Source organism: Propithecus coquereli, unplaced genomic scaffold (assembly GCF_000956105.1).
Source record: "Propithecus coquereli isolate 6110/MARCELLA unplaced genomic scaffold, Pcoq_1.0 Scaffold862, whole genome shotgun sequence".
In the NCBI taxonomy this organism is placed as follows: domain Eukaryota; kingdom Metazoa; phylum Chordata; class Mammalia; order Primates; family Indriidae; genus Propithecus; species Propithecus coquereli.
Genome location: NW_012154863.1, coordinates 190949 through 209082, shown reverse-complemented (window position 1 = coordinate 209082; position 18134 = coordinate 190949). Strand labels below are relative to the sequence as shown.

The following is an 18134-nucleotide window of genomic DNA, read 5'->3' as shown; positions in this document are numbered from 1 at the left end:
GATTCTTTTCCCCAGTGTATGTTTTTGTCTGCTTTGTCAAAGATTAGGTGGCTATATGATGACAGTTTTATATCTGGCCTAGAACCATTCTTACTTCCACAGCAGCCCTTTCTATGTCTCATCACATCTTATTTCTGTCTTCTGTGAATCATTCAAAATTTTCGGTCTGTGATCATTTTCTATCTGGTTTTCAAGCACTATCATTAATCTATGCTTTTAAAAACAGCAACACTTCCCTAGTAGATTATGAGCTTAGGAGCAACAAAAGGCAGAAGAAAATGTATTCTGTCTGCTCTCCTCTCAAAGAGCACTCAGGCACCAAGGATGCTGCACCTTCCCAGCTGAAGTCACCAGCTGAAGTCACCAGCAGCAGACAGCCCACTGTGCAAAGGAAGGAATGACATCCACCCTCCCCGGGCTTTAGCCACTAAAGGAGCTGCCCTGTAAGGCCTGGTAGCACCCATTGGTCCCAGACCTGAAGGCATTCCAGATGCATTTTCTTTTATACATGCCCACTCATAAACAAATCATCTGATCCTCCTTTTCTAAGAACACTGATTCCCTCTAGCACCTAGGTTCCAAAGTGTTTAAAAATAGGGGCTTCACACAAGCAATGAACAACCAAAAAAGACTCCATTATGTAACCAAGAAGATGTGAACTTTCCTAATCTGTGTTTGTCTCTTTTCTTGTCCTGGCCCTTAAATAAGACCACTTAGTACACTCTTCCTGTGTCATTAGACATGTGAAGCTTTGGATGCTCTCACTGCTGAGAGGAAGTTAGCTCTGGCCTTCACACGACTGCTGAAAGACACCCTGAACTTCATAAGAAAATGTGCAGATGTTTGAATAAAGCGACTAAGAAGACAAAATGATAATATCACCCCAATGCAAGGTCTACTTCTACAGGCGAACCCTCAGGGCCCCATGTTCAGGACACTGCAGAAACTCATAGTGAAGCTCCATTCTCATTACCTTGTCTATAGTAAGCATGTAGAAGTGCGTAATGTCGTTCTCATGTGCATACTTGATTCTTGCCATGCACTCCTCTTCATCAATCACCTCCCCAACATACTCATTAACAAATTCTCCCTGGAAATTAAAATAACACGGTGTCAACAAAGAGCACACTGACCATTTCTTAGTGTCAGGGCTCCAGACCCAGCATGACCAATTAGAACAGGGCAGCACAGGACACCTTGGGTGGGGTCTTACAAAGTCTTTTTAAATTAAATTCAAAAGATCTTATACATATTCTATAAAGAAAGGTTGTCAAGGAAATATTTAAGTATTCTTGAAGTAGCAATATTCCAACCCCTCTTCCTGTAATATCTTGTCTCTCAGGAGCACTGTCTGACGACCAGGCTTCCACACAGCTCACCTTTACTTGTTCATTTCCCCAACAGGGAAAATGGTCACAAAGACTCTGACAGGCTCTGCAGCAAGAGTCTGGATAAATCAGCAATCAAGGCAGGCAGAGGAACGAAAGCGCTGGGAGGTACTCCTAAGCAATCTTTTCTACTGCTGCTGGGGCTGGCACCAACGCTACATTCTCTCTGGGTTGTGCTCGATCTGCCGTGGGGATGGCCCTGGGGTCTGAGAATCCCTGGGCCACGTCAAGGCACACTGGGGCAAGGTGGCAACAAGATGAGCAAGTCCAGCCATCTCTTTACACACCAGGCGCACTTGGTAATTCAGCCTGAGAGTGGGAACAGGGCATCAGTGGTCTCTGGCGTTTACTAATGACTTTGTCCTAGACTACGCCAGGACTACCCCCAATATGGGTCATCTCCTTGCATCTGCCTGGTGAAAGTTCCCAAGCATCTGGCTGTTGGTCCAAAGGAAAGTGGGTCACTTCCCAAATCTTTCATTTCATAAAAGCAACCATCAAAATTCTGACTTAAGTCATGTAATTTATGAGAATTTATGAGTTTTAATGCTCATGGATAATCTTTTTCATGTAACATTTAAAAATATCAATTGTAATAATTCGATTTAAAAAAATTTTTAAAAATACCACTCTCACATGAATGCAAAAACAAGCAAATAGCAAAATAAGCAAATAGGAAGCCAGTGAACCATAATTCCTTAGAAGCAGGGAAGGGACACCACACACCTTTCTGATGTCCCTCTTGGCGACCAGGCCCCACCCTTTGCCATCGGTCTTGATGATCTTGGTCTCTGGGTACTGGCGCTTGGTGAAACACTGGTTCTGGCAGTACTCTCCCGCAGGACACACCTGCGGGTGGCACTCGAACATCAGCATCCTGTTTAAACATTCTGAATCAAAGCCACAAGGATTCTCATCTGTGGGCTTACAGTTGCATTTCGGGATTTCAGAAATATCAGCTGTGTAGATTTGGACTTTCCCATAAGGTTTATTCACCTGCAGGGAAAAAGTAAGCTGTCTTAGCCACACATACACGAAGAGCCTTCTGGATTCTCCTGCACAGCCACTACTGCCCCTCCCCACCCAACCTCCTGGTGGTCTTAAGCTTCAGAGGTCACAAGCACCAGAACAGTCCCTCACCCCAATCCCGGCAGGAGCTCTTCTCTACCCTCTTAGTACAGGAGGCAGACCCATGACCTGGGAGCCCCATCCCAATGCCCCTGCCCACCCACATTATTTTATCTTAGTATTTGTGTTCCTCATTTATGAAAGAGAGCTGGGCAGGGCACTGTGGTTCACACCTGCAATCCCAGCACTTTGGGAGAGCAAGGTGGGAGGATCGCTTGAGCCCAGGAGTTTGAGACCAGCTTGGGCAACATAGCGAGACCCCATCTGTACAAAAAAATAAAAAATTAGCCAGTCGCGGTGGCACGTGCCTGTAGTCCCAGCTACTCAGAGGCTGAGGTAGGAGGATCTCTTGAGCCCAGGAGTTGGAGGCTGCAGTGAGCTGTGATCATGCACTGCACTCCAGCCTGGGCAACAGAGTGAAAAAGACAGTTGGATCGAAATTATATTTGTGACAGAATGGGACAGCTAAACTTTATTTGCCCTGATAATGAAGGCTATGAGTCAAAATTAAATTAAAAAAAAAAAAAGAACAAAAGAAAGCTGACAGCTTAGCACAGTGCAGGGTATCCAGGAAATGCCTGACCACTCCCTTGTACAGCTTCCCCAGCCATCTGTCTAACCCTCACCAGGCATCTATGGCCACGTGAGAGGGCACCCAGGGAGGCGGTGGTGAGAGGAGGGCACAGTTCTTGCCCTCATGACCTTGCAGTTTATTAACATTGAAGGAGCAACCAAAGGATAAAAGTAGCAGAGAGAACTGAGAAGAAACTAAAGTGGGAATGGATAATTTTAGGGATGATATGGTGGAAGACACCTTTGAGCTGCTGTGTTGTGACAAACTGTACAACACTTCACAGAATATCTACAAATATTCCCCAAGAATCTTTAGTTTCATGCCCTCTGATCCTGTACTTCTGTTTCTGGGAAGTCATCCCAAAGAAAATATTATATACAGATGAATACAGAGAATGCTTTTTTTACACACAAAGATATCGACTGCAGCCCAGATTTCAAAAGTAAAGATGGAGCACATGACCCAGCTACAAGGCCACTGGCACCCTTGTGTCACTGGGCCATGAGGCTCTGAGTGATGAGACTCAGCAGCACATGCCCCTGAGGGCAGACTGCTCTGGGGTACACGAAGCTCTTACAAAGCTGTACCCTGGCTATCGTCCCCTACACCTGGGGACATTGGGCACAGGCTTCCTGTGGGGTTCCCTGCAGTAAACACAGGATAGCAGGGTCATCTCACACCTTTGAGGCAGGAAGATTGTGCTGTCTCAGGGCCCCAGAGACTGAGCCACGCTGTGGCTGAAACTGGTCCCCACAGACCCACTCTTATCTGAGCTTAACTCCAGCACATGGTGACAGCATGGTCTAGGTGGTAGGCTGGTCCCTCAGCTCCACCTGCTCTAGACAGTCGAGCAGGACTATCATTAATTCAACCCTTGTCTGGTCACAAAGGTGAGCTTCACACTCTTAGGCAAAACCAAGATCCACCCCCCGCCACGACCCTGCAGTCACTCTTGTGTAGGCAAAACCAAGATCCACCCCCCGCCACGACCCTGCAGTCACTCTTGTGTAAAAAGGACACATACTCAGTGGTGATAACATCAGCTATTTGCCTACAACTTCCTGTGCAGCCATCCACACTTGGCACTATAGACACTAGCTCATGACAGCCCTCTCACCAGCCACAGCCTACACAGAAGGAGTCTGCACGCCTGAGAAGCACTCACAGCCCCTTAGTGAAGACTACACACACAGCCATGCCTGAGAACCACTCAGCCCCTTGGTGAAAACTTCACACACACAGCTCTGACATATCACCTTTATGTGCTTGTACGGTGGGGGCTTGCGCTCACTCTCCTGTGTTTCTCTGGCTTCCCTTTGAAGTTTAATTTCACGGAAACGAGCTTCAGCTTCTTGCAGAGCTAAAAAGTCAATGAAATGCAAGTAAAGATTTTAGTAAATAAATACGTCTACCTTTTAAGCTCTGTATTTTAATGATTTACTCTAAACTTCCACCGGTAAGTATACTTTCTAGTTCCCATAAAACTAGAGGTTACAGAAAACCATAAAAAGGGCAGGTATTTTAAATGCTGCAAAATGTTTTAAACAGCAGAGTGCTCAAAGAATGCCCTGGTAAATGAGGGACCCTGGGTGCTGTTTTGCATCAGCTCAATACAAGGAGGCCCCAGGTAGGTTTCTGTTGGGCACTCCCGTCTCTGCTGTGGTCTGAGGACAAAGCACCGGGATCAATATTCAGGACTCATTGTCCTAAGACAGAAAATGAAAATGCAATTTTGTTTTTCTCAAAGAGAAAAGGGGCTCTGAGAGGTGAAACAGACTCAAGCAACAAAGAAAACACAAATAACCAATATCTGCCCTGAAAGAACAGCCCCACCGTCAATGTCTATGTCGATGCCAGCTATGCCCTGTGGTCTGCCCGGTGTCAGTGGCTGCTGGCAGTCACTAAGAGGTCTGCCTCTACGGGATGCCTGCATCCAGAGTCAGGAGACCCCACCACCCACTACTTACCAGCTGACTGTAACCTTGAACACCTAGGCCTCAGGTGATCAATCCTCCAGCCTCAGCCCCCTAAGGCACTAGGATTTTAGGTATGAGACATCACACCCTAAAAATCTTTTTAATGCCTGCTCATTCTTATTCAGACCTGAGTGCCTGCTGTGTGCTGAGGACCTGCCGGAGAAGAACAGGCTCCTACTGCTCCACACAACCTGCAAAGCCCCTGGCACAGTGGAACTGACATAGCTTTCAAAGCTTGTGCACCCACCTGCCACTGCACATGCGTGATCATCAATCCAGCTACAACACAGCTACCTGAGCTTTCCCTACTGACTTCACTTGCTCTTGCTCCAGTATAATACCAATTCCTCCAATGAGATGGCCACAGCCCATCCTGTCTCCTTCATGCCAGGTTTTTGGCCAGCCATGTGCCACAGTGGCTCCTCTGTTTTGTACCCTGGCTATGGATCAGAGGCAGAGCACTCTATCCACCCACTCGACCTGACACCTCATGAGGCCCCGATGCCCAGCTATGTCTACTGAAAGGTAAAGGGAACCACAGAGAGCTGGGTGCACACGGTCTAGACAACAGGAAACTTTCCTCCAGATCTGCATCTTACAAAAAACAAAGCTATGAAAACTTTCTGTAAATTAGTACTAAAAATAATTTCTTAAAAATAGCTTTATTAATTTTAATGAAATTAATCATGCGCTAATGATACAAAAGTTAATAGTATATCTTATTCTATGCCTCAACAAATAAGTCTGCAAACTTACTTTTTTCTAATTTAAAAGTACAGATAGAATGCTTAGTCCAGGATTTTCTACAAAGGACAAATTCAAAAAGCAAAGATCAGGGTTAACAAAATGCACGAGAGTGCTGTTCCACTCTCTATCTAGAAATCTCCGTACCGTTTTTGAAGACTCTTCCGATCCCTCTGACCCCCTGGTAGCGGCTGCCCCGGTCCCCCTCCATGTACGGGAACACTCGAGCCTGATGCGTCCAATAATAATCTTTAGACCCAAAGAAAAACACAGGGAATTCTCCAATCTCGTGCTTCATTTTCTGAATATTTGGGGGAACATTTTTGGGATGGCAAACTTCTGCCGGCCACCATCTATTATAAATATTAAAAACAGGATTCACAGACTCTTCAGAGAGAGCGACAATAATTTCAATACGTTAAGTACTATAAAGTGAAACGAACACATTTCAACAAGGAAAGACATAAAAGCATATGATTCTATTTCTCACACCTGTAGTTCCCAAGTTTAACCCAAATAATATCTTGGAAGTGTAGTTTCTTCCCAGCCTTGCAGTCATTGCAGAACCAGCTGCCATCGGGCATCTCGATGTTCAGGCAGTCCGGGTGGAAGGCCGCTGGGCAGGACTCACAGCACAGGAGGCTCCCCCCTGCAAAAGAAGGCAAGGGGGGCTTAGCCTGTCCAGTGCAGCTCAGACCAGGCATGGCCCTTCACCATCCATAGCTATTGCATATTCAACTCTTAAACGTTAGTTTAAAAACAGTAAGACAAAAGCTAATGTTATTTTTACCACAAATAATTTCCCATAAATCTGTGAAATGATCATGGTGAATTTGGAAATAACATGCTACACTACTAAATGTGAACACATGGAAAACGTTATGAACATCAATAAACACAGCATAGATAGGACTGAAGCTTGCCCTCAATGCATGGTTTCTAGGAGCATCAATAAGAGCTGCCTGTGCTGAGAAGCTGGCAGGCACCCCCCAGGCCCCTCACCTTTGGAGCACACGAAGCACCAGCTCACATTGACGTGGGCATGGTGCCTCTTCCCCTTCCGAGCAGTGAAGTGGCCCGTGCAGATGATGCTGTTGGAAGCAATCACTGAGCATCCTGCTGCCAAACAAGCGTCTCCTCCGTGATACGCAACAGGGCAGCGGACACACCGCATCATTTTACCTGAGGCAAAGAAATGCACCCTGAAGACCCTAAACATTGCCCACTCCATTACAGCAGCTAAGATTACCAAGCCTCCGTAAATTTGAAAAGTTAATGCTGAAAGGAACTTTGATAAAAGTATCTTTGTATTTGATAAAAATACCTTTCGTCTAGGCAAAGGTGCTTCAAAACTATGTTTGAGAACATGGCCAAGCATCTGAAATGCCATATTCTAAAATAAAGTCAACCAGCATTTCTCAGCTGGCACGGCTGGCATTTGGGGCACTTGGGCGGCTGCCCCATGCACTGTATGATGTTTAGCAGCATCCCTGGCCTCTATCTACTAGATGCCAGGAGCATGTCCCCAAAATATCCCCTGACATTGCCAAATTCCCCCAGCGGGCAAAACTGCTCCTGGTGGAGAACCACTGGAGTCAGACAACCTACAACCCTCAATCCCACACACCTAATGTTAAATAATGCAAATGTCATTCGATCTAAAAATGTTTTTCTTATATATGAAGGGCCATTAAAAATAGAGCAAACAATCTATCAAAATGGTTCAGAGGTTGCCCCATTCCTAAAATTAAAAATGATATTTAGGAGGGAAAGGAGAATACGGGGCAGGTCCTTTGTCAAAGGAAACCCTAACCCAACCAGTACCAAGTCACTAACTAGGATTAATGATCTTTAGTGACAAACCCAAAAGCTGCCGTGCCATGTCCACCTTTCAAAGCACCTATGGGACAGTGCAGGCACAGTTGTACCTTTCGATGGCCTTGGGTTCGCAGGGTTTGAAGCATGGCAGCTCACACAGCTGTGCAGGGGGCAGCGGAAGCCTCGGCTTTCAAACACCGTCAGAGGGAATTTCCTCACACACGCCTCGTGGTAAAATTTTCCACACTGAGTTACGACACAGCGCTTAACATCTGTCTTGCTCTCCTTACACACGAAACACGAGTGAATCCCTAACAAATGGTTAAAGGGGAGGAGAGACAAGTAAATCAGTAAGAATTAAATTGTAGTTCGAAGCCACTAAATCAAGCAGCTTTTTTGTGGATGCAGCCCATGTTGCTAAAGCATCTGGCTCTATTTCCAACCCTGCTGACTAGTCCAAGCATTCTTCAGGAAAAAAAATCCAGCCATCTAGGGTTACCTTGCTGTGATCTGAGCTCCAGCTTCACCTGAAATACAGGACAGTTGTACTAGGCAGCCTAGCTGGGGAGGCTCACTCTAGCGGACAAGGAGCTCAAGGGAAGAAAGGCTTTTCCTCCTTGAGAGCATGGTACAGAATCATTCACGATCACAGGCAGATACCCTCAGAAGTGAGGAGCTGCTGCCGAGCTGCCTTGGCTTAGGGCCTCTCCAGGAGTCTCCCTGACCCAGGATGTTTTCTGACAAGAGCCAGGAGAGCCTTCAGGCCTGGCAAATAGACAGGGCCATGGCTGTGCAGCCCATATGCCCACCATGGCCCCAGACTGTGCACGGTGAAACCTGATACGGTAATGCAGCAACAGAACTAAAGTTCTGACCACTCAGGTTGAGCTTGGAGCTGTTCCTTCTGCTGAAGCTCAAATAGATACTGTGTCTTCATAAAGAACTCCACACCCCTATGAACTTCAGCATTCTGTGACCAACCAGGTTACCTGCACTAGCAATGCTAGGCTGTCTAGAGGTGCAGTGCCCACGATGGCTGCCTCACAGACAGAACAAGGCTCAGGACAGCCCATGGGAAGGGTATGGCAAAGCCTACAACCTGATATCCCCTCCCTCAGTCAGTCACTGTATACCAAACTGGTCATCTCACTGAAGCAGTAAGGCCCACCATCTGATGGGGACGTACCCAAAGGAACACGCACAACTAAAATCAGAGAAAACTGAGGGGACCTCTGAGAGGTGGTCACACCCGCCAGGTGCAGACTGCAGACTCCCCTGAGGGACAGGTGGTGGTGTGGGGGAGGAAGCCTGTTCTCTGATAGTGTCTCAGGACAAGACTAGCGAAGGGAGTGGAGGAAAAGGTGGCCAGTTGAGCTGCAGAACTGCCCACCCTCAGGAACAAGCCTTAGAAGTAACAGAACTTGCCTGAGGTGCACTCGCTACAGGTGAACCTCCCTTCTGGTCTCCGGGAAAGCCCGAGGCAGGAGAGGTGGAAAGCTCCACAGCAGGGGCCTTCACACAACAAGAGGCTGCCTGTCTTCTCACACAGCTGTGGGGACAGAAAGGGGCCACATGAGCCAACCCAGCACGAGTCCCTTCTGCACTCTTCCTTACCACAAGGGGACAGTTTGATTGTCTCCAATGGCAGAAAATTCTGTTTTGCTACTCAAAGAAATATAACCACAGGTGTCTAGTGAAATGCCTAGCTTGAGCAGAACCCATAATAAACACAGTATCAGATCAAAACCAGATGACGTGTTACAGAAAGGAGTCAGTTCCTCAGTAATGGTGAAGGAAACAACAGGATCAAAACCCTGAAGGGTACATTCAAAATGTTTCAACTTAGATTTGGAAATCAAGAAAACCCACAGCACATTTTCATAAAAAATCAGTCATCCTAGAGCAGGTGATAGGTACTGAGCTGGCTGTAGGGGAGGCACAGCGCTAGCATTTCTCACATAGCACCAGCCCTGTACAGAAGGTCCGACTTTATTTCCACCTTATGGATGGGGCAGGGGCTAAGGCAGAAAAGTTAGATGACCTATCCAAGGGCACTGTGCCAGCAGGACACCAACCTGGGCCCTCATCACTGCATGCACTCCTGCCCCCTGGGCATAGGTCAGCTGACATCCACCTTAGCCACAGCATGGCCCACCCAGTGTGGTGTTAACAGTGAGACCAGAACATCAGCCTAGCATCCCCACCTCTTCTAACATAGGACCTTTAGATGTGTATGTTATATGTGACACATATATGAAACACACATCTTGCACATGAACAAAGGATGTTAGCTGAGGCAACTTAATCCCAGCACTCTGCTAGTGGCCTAGCTCTTTCAAAACAGATCAGTGAGAAAGGATGGGGCTGGGGAGGGTCTGGAGGGAGGAGAGAAGATGCTGCGGCCTGGCTCTGCTGTACCCACAGCCCTCGGCAGGTGCCGTCATGGACAGAGCAGATGCTGCCTTCCCCTCACCTGACACACGTACTCCTTTTTGGCGGTCACTCCTCGCTCAGACTTTTTAGACGAGACGGACACTTCAGTTTGTGTTTCATCTGCGCTTTCGTATGGTGACTCCGAAGGCTCGTCTCCCAGGCTGTCTGAGACCTGGAGATGAAGGAAGGTGGATGACAGTTCACTAGTCACAGAAAACAGTGAGTGTCCGCCCCCTTCAGAGACTCGCCCCACCTGGCCTCATCTCCTAGAGTCTTTCTCAACACCCATCACTGCCAGTGACTCCCAACATCAATTGGTTTTTGTGATAATACAACTTGTCAATTGAGCTCTATAGAAAATTCAAAAATGAACTTTATCCTACTCAATATTTAGCATACGTATGTCTATATGAGGCATATTCCTTAAAAATGAAATAAGTCATGAAAATCTAATTTGCTCTAATAGGTGAACTAAGACGGGCTTTGGGACAGAGAATCTTTTTTTTTTTTTTTGAGACAGAGTCTCACTGTGTTGCCCGGGCTAGAGTGCCGTGGCGTCAGCCTAGCTCACAGCAACCTCAAACTCCTGGGCTCAAGCGATCCTCCTGCCTCAGCCTCCCGAGTAGCTGGGACTACAGGCATGCACCACCATGCCCGGCTAATTTTTTCTATATATTTTTAGTTGTCTGATTAATTTCTTTCTATTTTTAGTAGAGACGGGGTCTCGCTCTTGCTCAGGCTGGTTTCGAACTCCTGAGCTCAAACAATCCGCCCGCCTCGGCCTCCCAGAGTGCTAGGATTACAGGCGTGAGCCACCGCGCCCGGCCGGGACAGAGAATCTTGACCTTTCTTACCCAACTGTTCAGTTCTTAATATTTTTAGGTAACAAAAACTTGATAGTGCCAAATGAATTTTTAAAGGAACCAAGATGAATTGTCAAACGTAATGTCTCATCAGGTGACTGTGCTGTCCCGCTGTTGCCTAGGTGGAGACCATGAGCCCTTCCAGAAGAGTGTGCTCCCGCTGGTGTGCCGACCCAGAGGCCAGGGGTCTTCGTTCACACCCGAAGGCGACTGGCCCCGCTGCTCTTCTTTCTCCCATTGCCACGTCTCCCCTGAAATTCTTAGTTCATTCACTCCTGCCCAACAGAGCAGGTAAGGCAGGAAAAGGGAAGGTAACATAATGCCTACTTTGCTAACATTTTAGTCTAAGTAAAAGGTCGGGGAGAAAGAAGTGGAATTTCTGAGTAAATGGAATGATTTTCAGGTTGTATTTCATCCATCTGTCCTTCATTTAATAGAGGTGATTAAAACCAGGCCCAAGCCTCACCCTTGTTGTACATAACATCTCGCCCTCGCTTGACAAGCAGTAAGTGTTCAAATTAATAAAACAGAAAACCTTCTTGTCTATCAAATTCAGGTATTAAAAAAATTTGGTTTTTATTTAATGTTAGGTAAATAAGTGTCAAAATTCAATTTTAGAGATGAAACAGAACTCTATTTCCTGTACACCTCAATACTCACAAGTAATTACATTATAGGCTTGCTGTTTGTTAATGAACACAAAGCTAGAAGTTGAAATAGGGCCACGTTAAAAAACAAGAATGAACCCACCAGGGATTCTGATCAATCCTGTAGCCTTATCAATGAGCTTTTCCCAGATTTAGCTCACTGAAATCACAGGGAGCACTGGAAGAAAAAAAATTAAAATAAACACAGGAGTTTTTGTTGACTTTAAATTAGCATTAAAGTTGACTGACTTCTTCTGCAGGCTTTTGCTGGCCCTGACTGGGGAATGGGCTGCTCTTCTAGCCTCACTAGACACATCTTTAGGCACAGCCTAAAGAAAACATTGCCTTTTAAACTCGATTTCCTCACCTTGTCCAGGAAGATGGAAATAGTATCATGAACAACACTAAATCAGTGCATTGCCCCACGGTGAGGCTCTGCCACTGTGAGGCTAGCTGGGGGCCTGTAAGGGCTGCAGCCCACCCTCGGCAGCCCACCCTCGAGGCTGGCTCACCTCCTGCGCTGTGACGTTAACATCTGCAAAACAGGCCACTTGAAATATCTGAGTTCAAACCCCAAATCTAATATGTCCATCGGATACAGGGTCACAGGAGGGGGCTAAATGCTTCTGAGGTGGGCGTTGGGGGAGCCTGGGGCATTGGGAAGCAACGGCCTCCCTGTCTGGCTGGGGCCCCACTCAGAGTCGCCCACATGGCCGCCCCAGGCTGACCCATCTGACTGACGAAGGAACCATGGCCCATGGAAAGGGGCCTTCACTTGGGCTCAAGGAAAGAGAGCCCCGTGCACTACCACCAACCCATGCTCTTTCCTTCATGTGGCTGGAACAAATTTAAAAGCTAAAAAAGAGAAAAAAATGCATGGAGAGAAAGACAGAAAACACAAACCAGTCCTGGATCAGAGGAAGGAACAGCACCTTTTATTTAAGATTTACAGAAAAAGTTAGCACGTTTCCACTTGGAGATATTTACTAAATTAACAAAGTCTGTTTCGAGGAAATAAACACTGAAATACATATTTTGAATGGAAATATAAATGTTAGGACACACATGAGGCTCGTTTCCTGATTGGGGTCTGAGATCCACATACAGAATACAGACCTTACAACATTACAGTCCATGACACAGATTGCAGAAGGTTCCGACGTTTACCCCACCACACCCCTTCCCAGCGACTGGACAAAAAACTAGCCACAGTCGAGAAGTATCCAATGCTCTCCAATCAGCAAACCCCGCAAGAAGAGCAAATTACACAGGCATCACACAACAAGCCTTACTCCAGCGGCAGGCACCACCTCCACACCCCAGGTGACGTGACTCACTCGGAGACGCCATTTGTGGATGTGGCACGTTCACCTGTGCGGTCCCAACACAGTCCCAGATCTCAGTCTAGACATCTACGATCTATTCATGTCCAACAGGGTGCATTTGGAAAGAGAAAAGTGCAGTGACTGAATGGACATAGACTGTCAAGAATTTCCCGTCGCTTCCCACGTCCACCATGGCCACGCTTGTGGCACCGATTTCCGAGTAGCTTAGTTCCTGACTTTTGAAAGTTTTCTTGAGTCTGAAAATACTTTCTCCACTCTCTACTCAGTATGAGATAGTATGGAGTTGCCTATTTGCCTTAGAAATACATTCCTTCAGGGCAGGGAAAGCAGTCTCCTTGACATATAGCAGGGACTTTTCGAGATGATGTTACCAAACATAATGTAGCCTAGGGCATACATTCCAACCAACTGCTAAAAGCCGTGGCTGTTCAGGGTGATTTATGTGAACCACAGTCAAGTGCCACCTGCCGTGACTGCAAAGCAGTCCCCTACTCTTTGGAGTGGTGTCATACACATTGAGTTTTTAAGTTTTTGACAAAACAAATCCCTTCACAACTTGAATGCTACATCATTTTTTAAATACAATTACAGACCTTGAACAACAAGTATTTCTATAAACCAACATTATTTTCATGTTTAAGTTATGCTTTTGTAAAGGAAGAAATTGGTAACTAGAAGTACTTTCACACAGTGTTTTGGATTTACAAATTGTAAGAACCCTGTTCTCAGCAGATTTAATGAGTTTAAAATGAATTTAAAAGACTAATCTCAAACAGGTCTTCCAAGTTAACATCACAGTGAAATATTAAAGTGGAATTAAAGTAATTTTAAAATAAGTCACTCATCATCTAAAATACTATAATTCATAATAATTTTTTATTAAAATGACCCTCCTAGGTTACATAGACTAGAACCTTCCTAGCTGCCCCTAAATTCTAGGGTTAGGGCAAGGCATCAGTCATTGAGAACATAAAAACCCTCCAGTTCACAGAACATCATTGTGCTTCACAGTCATCTTCTAACCTACGTGGGCTTCTGGGTCATCCAACAGCCCCAAGAAGGCAGTCACGAGAACCAAGTGGTGGCTGTGGCTGCAAAGTCAGGCCATGCCTTTGTCAGAGGTAAAATGAGTCTTTAAAATGTCCTATCAATCCAGCTTTGTCCTAGCTATGCCCTGAGCAGTGGCCATCCCATGGGGAATGCACTTGGAAGGGGCCTGGTCTGACCAGCTGCAGGCAACAGGCTGTGCATGGTCTGTGAAGGACCTGAAAACAATGACAAAACTGCCCATGGCCCTCCACCCCCACTTCCTCCAGCTGGGCCAAGCTCCCTGTCCCCACATCAGTCATTTCTTTTTTTTTTTTTTTTTTTTTGAGACAGCGTCTCGCTCTGTTGCCCTGGCTAGAGCAAGTGCTGTGGCGTCAGCCTAGCTCACAGCAACCTCAAACTCCTGGGCTCAAGCAATCCTACTGCCTCAGCCTCCCAAGTAGCTGGGACTACAGGCAGGCTAATTTTTTCTATATATTTTTAGTTGTCTGATTAATTTCTTTCTATTTTTAGTAGAGACGGGGTCTCGCTCTTGCTCAGGCTGGTTTCGAACTCCTGAGCTCAAACAATCCGCCCGCCTCAGCCCCCCAGAGTGTTAGGATTACAGGCGTGAGGCACCGCGCCCGGCCATCAGTCATTTCTTGACAACACAATATGTCTAGTTAGCATGCTTCAAAATACTGGCAAAGAGTTATATGAAAAAAGCCCAACAACTGCAAGTAGACTAGAAACAATTTTAAATGTGGATCTAACATGTTACCATGTAGTTACAGAGGTATCTAACAAGATGAGGCCTGTCAGGTTGTTGGAGGGATGCCCTTGCTGGTGAAAATGTCCCTTACCCTTCCAGTACAAGGAATGAGATGAATAAGAGACTCACAATTTTCTACCTATAGTCAATTTTACATCACTGGCAGGTAAGTTAGTGCTAATTTCTATTATTCTAGGTAAAGCAATAAGAACAGTATCTTCTCCCTTCTCTACTGCACTTGACTAGTCAAAAAAAAAAGGACAGTATCTGAAGGGGTCAAAATCAATTTCATTGACCCAAAATTCTAAAATATATAGGAGTCAGTATATTTCTTTTAAAGAAAAGAAAAAAAAACCAAAAACTTTAGAAGTTAATAAAGAAGCCAGTAACAGCTCTGAGAGCATTTTGAGAAATCTTTTCTAGTAAGATAGTGGGGTTTTGGTTTCTCCAGCAAAAAACTATAATTTTGCTTTATAATCTAAGTCTGTGTACAAAAGCCTGACCAGAAGAATCTTTAAAGTGAATTCACAATTTAAAGGGGACAGATGTTTGAGAAGTGTATTATGTTAGAAATCAAATCAAGTGTGTTATGTTGGAAAAAATGAAGCAAACTTGCCAAAATCAGAACAATCTTATTTTTCACCTTCTGCTATCAGAGATGTGTTCTCCCCAGGGAAGGGAAGCCTCTGCTTTAGACCAGCCTTCTGGGCACAGCTCAGGTCCATACATAAAACTGACATCAGTTACCACTCACTCGCCAAAAGAGCTTGTTCCTATTCAACTGGATCAAATGAACCAAGGACTTTCCTCTCACTCAGAAACACTCATACCCGTACCCACACCAGGACTGAAAGGGTGGACAAAACCGCAGCTCAGCCTTGCCACAGCAGGCACATCATGTACTCACTTCAGGCTCTGGGCAAGAAACTTCTCAAGGGCATTTTCTAATCATTTTAATTTTACATACATCCACGGGCAAGTTTGTTTATTTCTGAACCAGATGCTAATTAACACTCTTAATTTTCTTTTTAAAAACATTTCTGTGACAGACTATCAGCAGGTATTAGAGCCAATCACCATCAAGCTGATGTTTGTTCTGCCTGGCCCTATGGTCTGGCCACTCTCACACACCTCTGGGCACAAATCTTCGGCAAGGAGGTCAGGGTCAAGAAATCTCGGGACTCACAAACCTGTTCCTGACAGTTCACGTCCTACACCAAATTTTCTTCTTCCTTCCCCCAGGTACATTCAGATGTTAACATCCACAACTATGTAAGCCTCTCGAAATAGCTGTGCCTGCTTCCTGCTCCCCAATCCCTGAGCACCCCATTTTAACTCTTCCTATGCTTCTGCATGAACTATTCCAACCAAAACCATGGAATCAGATATGCCTAAATCTAAGGGCCTCATGGGGATCACCTAGGCCACTCCCTCCCATGGGAAAAGTAGGCTGACCCTTCTCGGAGGCAATGGGGCAGACAGGGCTCCTGGCTCCTGCCCCAGGACTCCGTGCAGTATACAAAGCCACCCTCTGACTTCTACCATATAAGACTTTGCTTCCGTATCATGAAACTCCATTTAGGTTTCTTGGTGATTTTCAGGAACATCCTCTTAAAAATATTGGAGTTATTTTCAGCTGGGAGATACAGATATAATAGATATAATGTATACTAAAGAGAGTACTGAGATATAACTACACCTAAAGTCAGCATGACCGGAAAAAGACATTTAACTTTTGGATGAACTCTGAAGAAAGGCCCCCAAGAGAGACAGAAATCCATCTATAGCAGGTGGAGCAGTTTTAGATGTGGATATTTAAAGACTTGGCAGCCCAGTGGCTCTCAGATCTGTCTCAGAAAAACAATGCAGGACCTCTACTGCTAACATGTGCACCTCCTCGAGATGCTACCCTATCACAATGGAGTACTTTCAGTTTTAGAACAGCTACAATCTGAACTTTTATATATTGTGATAATTTTTCACTTCTCCTGAATGCCTCAGTTTTTATACTAGAGAGCTACCTCCCTCCAACAGGCACAAACATGGTGTATGAAAGATGGTTGGAAGCAAATCAAATGAGATCACTAGAACGGCTCTATGGACAATATAGGCAAACTCATCTGGACGACGGGAAATTCAAATGACTTAAGGCTAGAATGTATTGTTGCTATTTTGACATTTCTAGGAAACGAAGGAATTTCATGTTAAATTCATAGCATAATGAATTTTTGTACTCTTGGCAGACAAACTATTGCTCCTCCCTAAGCTCTTTCAAACAAGAGCTCCTTTCCACTCACTGCCCTCAGCTCTGCTGCTCTGTAGTGAGATCACTCCTGGCATCTGGAGTGGGACAGTTCACTGCAGAGTGTGTAGTACACCTGTCTCAGCCTATCTGGTCACCATCCATATGTCTCAGAGGGTGCTGTCTCCCGAAGTTGGGAAATACTGTGTAATTTCCATCCTTGCTCCCCCAGGCCCCCAGCTGAGGCTGATTTTATGCCACTCTGTGTACACGATTTCAGCCATTCTGAAGGGTCTCCCCTTCTCCATGACAGAGAGGAAAGTACTCATGCCATGGCTGACTTCTAATGCATATATCACATATGGCCTAGCTGGCTGGCCAGCCACTCAAAATTCATCATGCTGTAATTTCAGATGAAATCCCTTAATTCTTGTCAAAAGCCTTTCAGACTAGAATGATCACTTCTTGAACCAGGGCCATTTTTACATCATTTTTTTCCCCACATCTTTAAATTTAGTGATTTTTTTTATTTTGAGAATTTTAAATTTACTCTTAAGCTTTTTCATGTCCTTTAGGAATAGTCCAACTTAGATTGCACCTAGGCCATCTTTGAGGCCATGTATCCCACAACAATTGGGCACAGCCAGCAGAGCAACCCAACCAGCCCTCAGCCACACCGTCCAGCTCCCTAAAGTGCCACACAAACAAATCCAGCATTCTGCCACTTCTGGGTTTAGTCTGGCCCCACATGCATAATGCAGTCAAGGGGACCACTTTTCATGCCAAAGCAAAATTTATACTTGTGGATAAGAATAGAATGATGGTGATTTTATTATTTTTATTGTTAGACCGTTACTGTCACAACAGCGAACCACGTAGTCCTTGCCAGGCACAGGTGCCCTAAGTATGTTACATGCATTACATCACTTAATGGTTTGGAACAGAAGTATTAGTCAGAAAGTTTCATTAAAGGTAAAACACAGCTGAAGAGTCTGCTGGGAATGAATTGCAGGCTATTCACATGGTACTGTGACTAGCATGCATTCTGCATCTATGACCTGAAGGGCAAGTGAAGCCTTTTCCTCGCCATGCAAACATGCGGACACCTGGGGGCACGACACCAGGCTGCTCACCCAAGATTAAGACACTGAAACATGAGGGCTGATGTTCTATAAAA

At 45.5% G+C, this 18134-nt stretch overlaps 1 protein-coding gene across 1 annotated transcript in view; it reads right to left on the bottom strand.

The window, feature by feature from the left end:
* WHSC1 (Wolf-Hirschhorn syndrome candidate 1) overlaps positions 1-18134 on the bottom strand; it is a 115089-nt gene that overhangs the window by 23315 nt on the left and 73640 nt on the right. Inside the window, exons 10-18 of the mRNA XM_012664148.1 lie at positions 10102-10233; positions 9054-9177; positions 7739-7939; positions 6813-6992; positions 6303-6459; positions 5958-6163; positions 4347-4450; positions 2115-2384; positions 974-1090 (exon numbers count right to left, since the gene is read on the bottom strand). Of these exons, the coding sequence (XP_012519602.1) occupies positions 974-1090; positions 2115-2384; positions 4347-4450; positions 5958-6163; positions 6303-6459; positions 6813-6992; positions 7739-7939; positions 9054-9177; positions 10102-10233 (1491 nt within the window). The remainder of the gene's footprint in view (positions 1-973; positions 1091-2114; positions 2385-4346; positions 4451-5957; positions 6164-6302; positions 6460-6812; positions 6993-7738; positions 7940-9053; positions 9178-10101; positions 10234-18134) is intronic.